The sequence below is a fragment of the Herpailurus yagouaroundi genome, unplaced genomic scaffold (assembly GCF_014898765.1).
Source record: "Herpailurus yagouaroundi ecotype Mexico unplaced genomic scaffold, PumYag 202, whole genome shotgun sequence".
Taxonomy (NCBI): Eukaryota; Metazoa; Chordata; class Mammalia; order Carnivora; family Felidae; genus Herpailurus; species Herpailurus yagouaroundi.
The window spans coordinates 11,601,712-11,615,079 of NW_024412433.1; the positions used below are offsets into that span (position 1 = coordinate 11,601,712).

Here is a 13,368-nt window from a genome sequence, read left to right on the forward strand (position 1 = left end):
AACTTGACTTTGAATAGTTACCTGAACATCCTTTTGGGGTTTAATGAAGCCAACCAGAAACTGTAGGAATTTGAATAGTAGTTGCACGTTCCTCTTCCATGACATTCTATAAATGGACTGGCTCGGAATTCTTCCAGACAGGACCCGGGGGATGCCAGAGCCTGACCTGCGCCCTCAGAACCTGCACTTGTGAACTGTCAAGGTAAAAATCTCTGAATAAGAATTCTGTGCGTGGCATTCAAGTTTTCAATGCTATACACTTGGGGGGGGCGGGTAATAGACAATAAGAAAAGAAAATAGCATGAACTGAACTTCTTATGCTCCGTTACCCAGATTTGCTAATACTCTAGCTACCTTCCAAGTTGAGGGATAGTCATCAAAAAGAAAGCAAAAGCTATTTATTCTGCCTGGAATGCACCTTTTCCTCAGCTAGCTTGTTCTCAGAGTTTAGGGATCTGCTTAAATATGATCTGAAGAAGGCTTTCCTTGACATTGTCCCTTTCACAATCTCTCTCCTTATCTTTCCTTATTTCCCTTATAGTACTGATCACCCTCTGAACTCATCACTATGTTTTCAGTAAAGAAGGGGGGATAATGTATCCTAAATGATGCTACACAAAATATGAATAACCACCCACCACATATGTGCAGCTAGCACAATCACTGATGGTCGGTCCATAGATTTCTTCATTTAGCACTTAGATCTGGGGAATCTCTTTAAAAGTCTTTTTCTCTTAGTTCCCGTCTTCATAGGAATGTCAAAGGGGCACAGTGTAAGGCAGTAAGATTTTGGAGCAGACAGACTCAGGTTCAAATCCTAGCTTTACCACTTACTAGCATACCACTGCAGATAATAGAAACTACCTTTAGGGTTTCCATAAGGATTACAGAAGATCTATCTATATAAAACAGCTGCCAGCTAAAAATATAGGCATTCCATTACTAATATGGTATTACTCTTCACCTAAATGTCTTATTTAGAATTTGTGGATGAAGTCATTTTTTTTAATGCTCCTTTATTTACAAAAAAAACCCAACTTGCTTTAAAAAAATTATCTTTCTAGATTTTCAAGCAGATGTCCGTGGCACGCTGTGTCCATTGACATCATTCCCCGGCGGCCGCCTTTCACCCAGTCCAACGTAAGATTCTAGGGGCAATCTTTACTATGACTTTGCTGTTCTTTCCTCCTTACCATGATAAAAGAGAATCCTTTCCAGAGAGAAATCCAGCCGTGAGGACAGGAGGGAATGTCAGTGGTTTGGCTGTGGATAGCTATGGCCATCGCAGGACCTTCACAGACGGTGCATCTGTAACACGAAATGAAGAATGTGGCATCCCCGCTCTCGCGCACTGCGATGTACTTGCTGCCCTACGTTCCGTTACAAATGAAGTGACTGACCTGGTCCCATCACAAAGCTAAGGGATTAGATTTTTACCTGCTAATATAAGGCTCCAGGGCCCTGCCAGTAATTGGAGCCATGTCCATTGGCATCAGAGCTGGTGTTGACAGCCAGTATGAATAATCATTTCGAGATGCAAAATTGCATACGTCATTGATGTTACAGAACAAGAATGGCATTGTGGTAAATCGCTGCAGGCAGCTGCCAAGGGTTCCTAATGAAACATTAGACTGAGTATCACTGTCAGTAAATCAAAATCATTTTGAGTATCCTTGCTAGCTAAAGGCTGATTAAAACAACCTATGGCAAAAATGAGAAAGGCAACACAAAAGAGTTACTTGCAGAATGTGTTATTTGCAAAGTTTTAACAGTGACAGAAATCAAAGATCCAATAAGCAAACACATCTTCCTTCTCCCACCCTTAAAACTTCCTGGGACCCTTTCTAATGAGCCTAGCACTTGAGGACTGGTAGAGGTCTGTTGGAAAAATGTCTTTTACTTCAAAATATTCCCAGTTCTTCCTATGCGTATAATAGCTAATAACTAGACAAAGCTTGAGAAAAGATGCTACTTGTAAGACTCAGAAGCAAACGTGATTTCAGTGAAAATTGTTTGCATTCAACAGGATGAGCTAGATCAACATTTCACAAGCAAGGCTCCTTCCAGGGCTTCACGTTTCCAGAATGAAAATTAGACGTTAGGCCTGTGTTGTCTTATTCACGGTCTTCAAGGAGTGCTGTCAGGCACTCAGGGTTGTTTACACTTAGCTTCAGAGAGAAGTACCCCATGCTATGAAAATTGACCATCTGTATATGGAAGAAAATGACTGAAAACAAGGACTGGGACATTACCCAGGTCTTGTCCGTGGGCTTGTTCATTTCCTTGTACAAAAAGAAGAGAGAACCCACTATAGAGCGGCTGTGTGCCTTCTGGGCAGGAAGGGATGGCTGTGGTCTGACTGTGCCTGGTGAAGATGAAGCCTCTCATGGCTGTTGCAGTTGTGGGTGGTCCAATGTCTCCAGGTTTGCCCTTCAAGCCTGGCAGTCCATCCAAACCAGGGGGTCCTTTAACAAACATGGTATACATGTTGCAATACAAACAAAACCTCAAACTCATTTTCCGGAAGTACTGATTTAAATGTTTATGTATATCTGTTAAGCCCCTCTGTAAAGGAGTCCTAAAAAAGAGGGGCTTACAAAATGGCCAAACAGTATTAAATGTCCACTAGTTTATCACACGATGCCTTATAAATATTTGTGTATATTGCATGATGAGGTTTTGAGATCAGGTCTTTTTTTCCCCTCCCCCAATTTTTTTAATGTTCATTTATTTTTGAAAGAGAGAGACAGATGGAGAGAGAGAGAACAAGTGGAGCAGGGGCAGAGAGGGAGGGAGACACAGAATCACAAGCAGCCTCCAGGCTCTGAGCTGTCAGCACAGAGCCCGACGTAGGGCTCAAACCCATGAATCATGAGATCATGACCTGAGCCAAAGTTGGACGCTCAACCAACTGAGCTACCCAGGCGTCCCAAGATCAGGTCTTTTTTATCTTTGCATTCTGCGGTGTCCAGCACGGTGGCCTGCATCTGATAGGTCTTAGGTACGTTTTTTTTTTTTTTTTCGGTACCAATGAATGTATTCTACAATGTGGGTAAATAAGTTAAACCAAATATCTATATTTTGGAAGTCTATTCAAGGAGATACTTTTGATAAAGTCACTAAACATTCATGGACAATATTGAAAGTTCTTTTTAAAGGTGCAAACTTCAAGGAAGTTTTTAATTAGTAAGGCAAATAGAATGGAAAAGACTTTGACTCTGGTAAGGGTTAGTTTTTAAAATTTATATGAGCTTAAGGCAAAGTAAGTAATTTGTATACTTTTTTTCCCCTCTGGACTTAGAGTAAGGCACATTTGTCACTTTCTATTATTATTTTTTTTGGTAATCTCTCCACCCATTGTGGGGATCAAACTCCTGACCTCGAGATCAAGAGTCGCATGCTCTTCTGACTGAGCCAGCTAGGTGCCCCAACTTGTCACTTTCTAAATAAGTACCGGAGAAATATCCTTTCTCTTCATCGTCGTGTTCTTTACTCTCCCTTTCTTCATCAAATAGCTATTATTGATGATACTGGCACCTGCTTCCATCCCCCCTTGGCCCCTGATCCATTTCCACTGTACCCTAAGCTCTACCCAACCCACCTTGGGTCCTACAGAAATACAGAGAGGGTTGGATTTGGGGCCCATGAGTCAAGGGAGGATTGTTGTTTCTCACAAACAACCATGCTATGGTGCCAGGCAGCACCCCAGTATAGTCTCTGCTCGGAAGTCCGTGCTTCTCATGAGGATTGGTTAAAGCCCAAGATTATATTTTTTTTCCAGTCTCCCCACCATCCCTGTCTTGTCTGGGAGCCTTGGTTCGTTCTTTGAAATTAAAAACAAGCCATATCTAAATCTGTCTATGTCTCATGTCTTACTGGAGTAGCCCAAAAGCATATGTTTTTAATATATCCAGATAGAGAAGATACACATTCTTTACTTTTCCCCACATCTGTCCTCATTCCCAGAGAGCTATAATTGGCCACAAGCAAACGATGCCTTGAGGTCCCTGCACAGGAATTTTGATTAGGTGAGTATGACAGAAATTAAGGTGAGCTGCTGTACAACTATGCACGATCAACGATATTCTGCATTTCTGAGCGAGAGGCCGAGCTCTCGGCTTATACCTGTGTTACTTAACTCTTAGATCCTTATCCTTCTTTTAAATGTTTATTTATTTTGAGAGTGAGAGTGAGAGCATGAACAGGAAAGGGGCAGAGAGAGAGAGAGAATCTCAAGCAGGCCCTGCACTGTAAGTGCAGGGCCCGGCGTGAGTCTTGAATTCAAATGTGAGATCATGACCTGAGCCGAAATCAAGAGTCAGACACTTAACTGACTGAGCCACCCAGGTGCCCTTACTTGTCAGCAAGTTTAAATCCTTGAGGGGTATAGCATCACACAGGTTCTGTGGCCAGTGGCTTTAGCAGGAAGGTTGCTTTGGAATTTGGCATAAGCCATGCCACTGTTTCCAGGATGCCTCTGGTTTTATTGGGTTTGCCACCAGGAGTCACTGTGCTTTGCTTTGTGCACATAAGCACGTCTCTTGCCCTGATAGCATTCAGTCGCGTCTCCAGCATAAACACCTTCAATTTTAAGAACCGTGTGCTCCCTCTGGTTCCAGAGACCCTGCTTACAGCCAGCAAAAATGGCCTTGGACCACAGCCTTCCAGACCTATTTGTCATTTTAGGAGTCCTGTTACCAGCAGGCCCCACTTATTTGCCCTTTAAGTTCAGCAGCAGGACCTTCCTTCACCTCCACTAGACTAATTGGAGAGGGCCTTCTTCAGGATACACATGAATTGTTCAGCCATGTGGTATTCAAGAATGGTATAGTTTAAAGATGACTTTTCGTAGGGGCGTCTGGGTGGCTCAGTCAGGTAGGCTTGTGACTTTGGCTCAGGTCATCATCTCACGGTTCTGGAGTTTGAACCCCGCGTCGAGCTCTGTGCTGACAGCTCGGAGCCTGGAGCCTGCTTCGGATTCTGTGTCTCCCCTCTCTCTGCCCCTCCCCTGCTCACACACATACTCTCTCTCTCAAAAATAAATAAACATTAAAACAATTAAAAAAAAGAAAGATGGCTTTCCTAGATAAAGATACTAAGTTGCTCTTCTATTCATATCAAGATAGTATTTTTTCTAGTTAACTACGTACTTATATGCTACTTCTCTAGATATTATTAAATAGTACTCCTATAAATAATTAAAAACAGTATTGGCCTTTCCAAAAATAGAATTAGTGCTTTATGAGGTCTATTTGTCCTCAGACTAAAAATTTGGTGGACACTTGCCCAGTTGAGAGATAGGAAGGATGGTGTATTCCAATAATTCTTGGTTTTTCATCTTCTTCCAAATGAACGTTTTGTCCCTGGCTTTTAATGCAAACGACAAAACTGAAAGACGTAGATGACTCTTACAGTCACATATTTAAAGGCGACTTCTCTGGATATTGAAACAGTCAGTGAAGAGAAGGGAATAGAAGAAGCCAGCCATTCGTTTACCTTGCTCTCCTTTACAGCCTTTGTTGCCTTTTTCTCCAATTGGCCCAGGAGTTCCCGGCCTTCCATCCTTGCCTGGTTTACCTCTTGGCCCACAGGGTCCTAGGCAAAAAACCAACACTGTGTTGAATGGTTCATACAGGAAAAAACAGGGGTGGCCAGTCATCCCAGATATGTGGGACTTCTCCAGTTTCGGCAACGAAAGTCTTACAAACTGAGCCACGGACAAACTTGGACAGTTGGTCATCCAACTTGTTACATCCTACTTCTCAGGGGGAAAAAGAACCCTCAAGAATGGACTAGAAACATATGAGACAACAATGGTTTAAAATTGTGCTGCCATTTTGCTTCACCCTCTTCCAGAATTTGCTATGCCCTTGTATTGATCAACATAATAAGTCATGTCTCTTTTATATCACAGAAGTAATTCAGGCAAACTTAGAACACAACAATTCCATTCAGAAGTCTATTACAGTATGCTTACCCTATACAGAGGGGTTAGTTCAATTTCCATACACCAGTACTTTGATAAGATTTCATAAGATTAAGCATATATTTGCATTTACTACTCTTCCAAGTGCTCTCCAAAGTGTGAGAAAACTACACACACAGAACTCAGGTTTATTCAGGTAATCGTTTTCAAATAAGAGCTCTAAGACCAATGGTTGTCACAGAAGATAGAATTAATACTTGATCTTAATGAAAAAAAAAAAAAAAAAAAAAAAACCGTAAGTGCCTAAAGTGTATTTGCTCAAGCTTATACACTGCACGACAGGTTTCAATAGAGTCAATATTTTCAATAGACTCTATAGTGCTTGCTTCCAAAGCACTTTGTAGGTATTTTGGTTCAACCACTTGCTCGTAATCCACGTCAATACAGTCAGTTCCACACCTAGGATTCCTGGTGGCCCCGGTGGCCCAGGCTCTCCTTGCATCCCTGGTTCTCCAACAGGTCCAGGTGGCCCCGGGCTTCCCGGGAGGGAGATGATCTTAACTGTGCCAGGGTCTCCACGTATACCTATTGACATGAGCAGAGGAACGATGGGTTCACTGATGGGCTACCCTTTCTTCATGAAGAGCAATACTAAGGAGAATAATATTTACCGGGTGGTCCTTTTGGCCCAATTTGCCCTGGAGGTCCAACTGGTCCCAGAAATCCTGGATTACCCTTCTCCCCTTATAAAAAAAAAAAAAAAAAAAGGCAATGTGATTCCATGTAGAACAGTGGGTTTCCCAGCTCTTGAGGTTTATGACCAACTGTAAGGACAGACACTGGGAGTTAGGACTGGAGGTGATGGGGCTCTGTGACAATGGCTACAACTTCTGGCATTTTATTTGGACCCAATCAATCATGCTTAATGTTTATTTAAAAATATATTCTAGAAGTAGGCATTAAGATTTTGTATTTTAGTATTGAAGAGGAAGAGTTCATAAAGTTCACTGTTTCCGTTCAGAAACGAATTTAATATTTAAGGTAAAGTATGAAGTGACATTAAACCTATTTTAGTGCTTATATCAGTTGTCATAGGTATCTACTTTCTTAGCTTATTTCTCTAGCTTTATTAAGAGCCCATTAGTTACATTAGGGATTCTCATGAACACATGGAATATTTGCTTTCATGTAAACTATCAAAATGGTATGATTTCTCTCCCAGTCTTTGACATGAATAAAAGTTTACAAAGAATCACTGCTTTGGAGAAATACTTTTTTTTTAATCTTTATTTTTGAGAGACAGAGTGCGAGCAGGGGAGGAGCAGAGAGAGGGGGAGACACAGGCTCCAGGCTCCGAGCTGTCAGCACAGAGCCTGATGCAGGGCTCGAGAACCCATGAACTCTGAGATCATGACCCGAGCCGAAGTTGGATGCTTGGTGCCCCTGGGGAAATACTCCTTTTAAAAATCTTGAAATAATATAGGCGTTACGTCTGATTTCTTAGAAAGACTTTAATACTAAATATGGTATTTATGGAAACAATACAACCAAATATATTATCAAAAGTTAACTGGGAACTACACTCTAAATTATCCACTTGGTATCAGAACCTCAGGAAGATGTCCATATTTATTTAAACACATCAGAAGAAGCCTAACTGTTTTTCCTTTTGAGGATTAAAAATTTTCATGTTCCGAAATCTAAGAAAAAAATGGAATATGTTTCATGGAACACATTTCAAAAGAATGGATTTTTTGACTCTCCCCTCTAAATAGCTCTAAATATTTCACCAGGATGTTTCTTTCTTTAGTGGGGTCCTTGTATAATTTTTCCAATCTTAGATATTCCTGTTCTGGGAGGTGGGGAGTGACAGGTGGGACACATGGTGCCCAGGCTGCCCTGTTACCCCCCACCCCCCCCCCCGTTGAACCTCCCCCACCATGTCTACTGGGACTCCTTGGGATCATCTGCTTTGATTTATTCTTAACGAATTTGCTCCTTGGAGAGTCAGTGGTTGAAAGTACTGAACAGGCTAGGCTCTCTTTGAACTCCACCTTGTCCTCTCTTGGACCCGGAAAGGGTTTACCTTTGTGAAAGTGTGGCTTTGTTCCTTTTGGCTACACTCACTACTTAACACTGTATAGTCTGTGATAATAGATTCCCTACTGTACAGAAGCAGTGACAAAGGATTTAATCAGTGAAGACAACAAATATAATATTCAAAGCCTTATTTAAGGTCATAGCATCCTTATGGAAGATTTGAGAAATATTTTCTGAAACCTGACATTTAGATTTTTGTGCATGAAAATTTTACACTTACGACCCCCCGAATTATATTTCTCTTCTGATTATAATACGTGTGCCAAAAAAACCAAATATTTAAATCTCACGCAGAAAACTTTACTTACCCTCCCCCATTAACCGTTTGGTAAATATTTGTTTAGATTTTCAGCTTTTTAACATTATAACACACACGCAAGTGAAAATAAGCAACTTCAAAGCAATAGTGTTGATATTGATGTAGTTCCCCATCCCCAACCCAACACACATCCGTATTCTCCCAACATACATCAGTATTTCAGCGGTCACCACTTTAAACTGTTTATTTTTTAGTTGTTCTACAGTTTCCATCCTTAAGGCCAGAATTTAGTGTTTAAGACCCCTGGGGCTGGGTTCTGGTGGTCTTCCTTCTTTACTCATAACCAAGGTCCTACTTGCACCCTGTCTGTGATGACTGGAGGAGTTCCGTTAACATTTGTGTGCCCTAAAATATAAATCAGAATCATCGTCTTTGTATCCAAAGAGTAGTGCACAAAAACAGTACCTTTTACACCTGGAAATCCATGGAATCCCGGATCACCTCTGAGCCCTGGCAGACCTGGGGCACCTGGTGCTCCCTATAGTTCAGATAAAAGGGAGCAGTACCAAAGACAAAATTTTAAAAATCACAATTGTCACTGTAGTCCTTTTTTTTCTTTTTAAGCAAATAGGATATAATACGTTGGGTCAGAATGAACTGAGGTCCACAGATACCATTTTTACCTTCCAATCCAATCCTCCTATAGTTCCTCTGCCACCTAGATCTCTCCTGAGGACTATCATTTTCTATTTTTTTTTTTAATTTTTAAGTTGATTATTTATTTGAGAGAGGGGGAGAGCATGCACACAAGTTGGGGAGGGGGAGACAGAGACAGAGACAGAGACAGAATCCCAAGCAGGCTCTGCACTGTCAGTTCAGTTCAGGGCTTAATCTCATGAACCATGACATCATGACCTGAGCCAAAACCGAGTTGGACGCTTAACCGACTGAGTCACCCAGGTGCCCTGGGACTATCATTTTCAATAACACAGAAGCAAAAACTGCCCTCACGGTCAAGAGCAAACACAACTTCTGGGTGTTAATGTCTGTTGTGTGAGTGTGGAATACAACTTAACATTCTGTATCCTACATGGACCTGACCAGTATCCGGAGACCTTTCGGGAAGAGCAGGCACTGGATTGCCAGAATGAAAATTGTAATTTTTGTTTGTAATTTTTGCAAAGACAACAGAGCCCATATTGAATTGTAGCACCCACCATCATTGTAACTAAGTTGGCAGAGTTATAAATTACTCCCGGCCCGAGTGGTGGTGGAAGTAAGGTGTCCAGGGATTGGGAACATGAAAGGGTTATCCGGGACACTTTGACATGCACTTTTGGCAAGGATGCAAGTGATCTGACCAGGAGACGCTCCCTCCTTGGGCTCATACTTGCCCTCGTAGCCACGGAATGCTCAAGCAAGGCCACAGGAGAAGGGGCAAGGGGTCAGAGCTTCAGAAAGGAGCTACATGTCAGAACATACGTGAAATCTACTATTACACTGTCCATATGAATGGCAACAATACTATTACTTGGCAACAAGGAACTGAAGGTCATTAAAAAGGCCAAGAATAACAAAACTGGCCTCTAAACCAAATGTCTTTAGAGCAAGAAGACCAAAGAAGGAAAAATCCTGTACCTTGGATCGGGTGGTGTCAGGTGCAAAAAGGCGGGAGAGAAAATGGAACCACCTGGTCAAGGACTCTCAGGCTCCTGAGGTCTGGCCTGTTGTCCAGAAGCAGAGGTAATTGGGGAGGAGGGGCAGATGCCAGGCCCCGCCCTTGGGTGAGGAGGGCACAGCTCCATGCAAGGAGAGGATTGTTAAGGGCACAGAGCCAGTTTAGGCATCCATCGAGAAGAATTATCTTTCTTTCTTTTTTTTTAGTTTTTTTAAAATTTTATTTTAGAGAGTACTTGTGTAAGCAGGGGAGAGGAGCAGAGGGGCAGGGTGGGAGACAGAGAGAGAGAGAGGGAGAGAGAGAACCTTAAGTAGGCTCCATGCTCCGAGCCTGACGCCAGGCTCAATCTCACAAACTTGGGATCATGACCTGAGCCGAAACCAGGAGTTGGACATTCAACTGACTGAGCCACCCAGGTGCTCCAAGAAGAATTATCTTTCCAGTGCAAACGTAGAAGCACTGACTGACCTTGAAAGCACCAGAGGACTTAAGAGAGATCGCATTTCCAAACAATACATTCCACAGCCCAGTGTCCTTGGAAGGACTTTCTCTGTGATTTTAGGATCAGTGTTTGCCACTTTCAGAGAATCATGGAAAACATGAGAGAGATCTAAGACTGGGCAAATGTCTCATTTTTTCAAAAAAAAAAGTTTTAAAAAGGTAGACCCTGGAAACCGAATACCAAGAGAACTTAAGAGAACTTCCCATGATTCCTCACATGCCATCATGCTAAATAAAGTACCTCATTGCCCACCACTGATGAAAACACAGAGCAGCTATGACATAACTCTGAATTCCTCATCAATCTCCAAGAATTTGACGTAAACAGGGGGAAGACAGGTTTCTCGAATATGCTGCCAAGAAGAAAGTGAGGGAAGATGGCCCAGGTGTTGGGTGGGTGAGAGACTGAATTTAGAGAACTTCATAGTCTGGGAGCATGAGCCTAGATGAACACAATGACAGCTATAAAAAAGAAATTTGAAAGTTCTGCATTTAAGTCACAAACAGACAAGAGCTGGAAGTAATGGAGAAAACTTGGAAGTCCTTCAAAAGGAAAAGCGTGTGCATACACACACACACACACACACACACACACACACACACGCTCTGGTTGACCAGAAGCTGACTGTGCAGTGACAATGTGGTGATGTGGCAGCCAGATAGCCCAAGGTTGGATTATAAAATGGTGGTGTTCCAGATGGTGAGAGTCTTCCCTCCTTTAGCCACTCTGTGGGGGTACTGAGTTCTTACTCCCAGGGGGTGTTTGTCTCAGGGGCTGTGTTCTAAAAAAATTTTTTTAATCCTTATTTATTTTTGAGACAGAGACAGAGAGAGAGGGAGAGAATGAGCGGGGGAGGGGCGGAGAGGAGGACACAGAATCCAAAGCAGTCTCCAGGCTGTGACGCGGGGCTCGAACTCATAAGTGGTGAGCTTGTGACCTGAGCTGAGGTTGGATGCTTAACCAACTAAGCCACCCAGGTGCCCCTCAGGGGCTGTGTTTTTAAGGGAGATGTTGACCAACTGTGATATATTCAGAATAGAGGCAGGGTTGACAAAGGGTTAAACTAAATTTGCAAAACGCAGGTATTTATCAGGGGAGAAAATGCTGAGAAGGAAGTGGCAGCTATTTAGAAACCCTGGAAGTTCCATCAAGGGGAAAAAGTAAATAGACATTCACTGATAACTTTCAAAGTATATTAATACAGAAAAATGATATTGTCCTCTAGAGTGATCCCAAACTGTTAGGTGTTTTAAGAGTCCATTACTGGGGCGCCTGGGTGGCGCAGTCGGTTAAGCGTCCGACTTCAGCCAGGTCACGATCTCGCGGTCCGTGAGTTCGAGCCCCGCGTCGGGCTCTGGGCTGATGGCTCAGAGCCTGCAGCCTGTTTCCGATTCTGTGTCTCCCTCTCTCTCTGCCCCTCCCCCGTTCATGCTCTGTCTCTCTCTGTCCCAAAAATAAATAAACGTTGAAAAAAAAAAATTAAAAAAAAAAAAAAAGAGTCCATTACTGAAATTGTTCAGAGTCTAAACAAGAAAAGGTCAGGAATGACATGGAAAAGGGTCCCCTACAAACCAAACTTCTAGAGGCAAAATCTGTCCAACTCTTAGGATTCTTTGAACCTCCTGGACTGTGCCCTTGGGTGCTCAGAAGCATCACACATGGGCATTTTTTATTGCCTCTGGGGACATCTGATCCTGGCAATTAATGTAGAAGAATATAAGAAGTCAAAATAATTTCCCACACTTACCGGCTGACCCAGTGGCCCCTCATCTCCTACAGTTCCAGGTGGACCTCTAGGGCCAGGCTTGCCCAGAAGCCCCTTGTCCCCTTTCAAGCCTCTCACGTGACTCCCTGGAGGTCCCGGAGGACCAGGGTTACCTGCATTTACAGAGAGCTGGTCAGTATTGGGCAGTGGGGGCACCTGGCACGTTCTGTCGGCAGGTTTTTTTTTTAATTAAAAAAACCTTTTTTTGATGTTTACTTATTTTTGAGAGAGAGAGAGAGAGAGAGACAGAGAGACAGAGTGTGAGCAGGGGAGTGGCAGAGAGAGAGGGAGACATAGAATCCGAAGCAGGCTCCAAGGCTCCAAGCTGTCAGCACAGAACTTGATGCGGGGCTCGAACTCACGAACCGTGAGATCATGACCTGAGTGGAAGTTGGAAGCCTAACCGACTGGGCCACCCAGGCGCCCCGCTGTCGGCAGGTTTTTGGACAACGGGCACAGCCTGCACCCAGTGTGACCCTACACATGCTTTCTGTTGTGGGGTGTTGATGGGCTTGTGGTTAAGACAGAATGAGACAAGGCCAGGGAAGTGCTGGCCGAAGGCAGGGACTGTTTGTCCTTGGTGAAGGTCTGCCAGACAGGGTCTGTGCCTAGCCTGGTACTCGATCCATAAGAGCAACTCAGTAAATCTTGGTGATGGGATGCATCTCTCTCTTTTAGGCTTATTAATTTGGTGTGCTCGCTTCAGCAGCACGCATACTAAAAATGGGCTTATTTATTTGGTATTTACTAATTTTCAAACAGATCCCCTCTGTCCCCATCACACCAATAGCCATGGTGAGCACCAGGTGATGTACGAGAGCGTTGACTCACTATATTGTACCCTTGAAACTAAGATTACACTGTATGTTCACTAACTGGAATTTTTTTTAATGTTTGTTTGTTTTTTAGAGAAAGAGAGAGCCTGTGCAAGCAGAGGAGGGGCAGAGAGAGAGGAGGACAGAGGATCTGAAGCAGGTTCCGAGCTGATAGCAGAGAGCCTGATGAGGGGCTCAAACTCATGAACCGTGAGATCATGACCTGAGCCAAAGTCAGGCGCCCTAGCTAACTGGAATTTAAATAAAAAGTTAAAAAAAGAAAGAAAGAAAGAAAGAAAGAAAGAAAGAAAGAAAGAAAGAAA

At 43.0% G+C, this 13,368-nt stretch overlaps 1 protein-coding gene across 2 annotated transcripts in view; it reads right to left on the reverse strand.

The window, feature by feature from the left end:
• COL4A3 (collagen type IV alpha 3 chain) overlaps positions 1-13,368 on the reverse strand; it is a 138,925-nt gene that overhangs the window by 3,018 nt on the left and 122,539 nt on the right. For both annotated transcript variants that reach the window (XM_040450823.1, XM_040450822.1), the window contains exons 43-51: positions 12,213-12,343; positions 8,751-8,823; positions 6,598-6,669; positions 6,386-6,511; positions 5,497-5,595; positions 2,253-2,465; positions 1,438-1,615; positions 1,194-1,308; positions 22-194 (exon numbers count right to left, since the gene is read on the reverse strand). In XM_040450823.1, the coding sequence (XP_040306757.1) occupies positions 22-194; positions 1,194-1,308; positions 1,438-1,615; positions 2,253-2,465; positions 5,497-5,595; positions 6,386-6,511; positions 6,598-6,669; positions 8,751-8,823; positions 12,213-12,343 (1,180 nt within the window). The remainder of the gene's footprint in view (positions 1-21; positions 195-1,193; positions 1,309-1,437; positions 1,616-2,252; positions 2,466-5,496; positions 5,596-6,385; positions 6,512-6,597; positions 6,670-8,750; positions 8,824-12,212; positions 12,344-13,368) is intronic.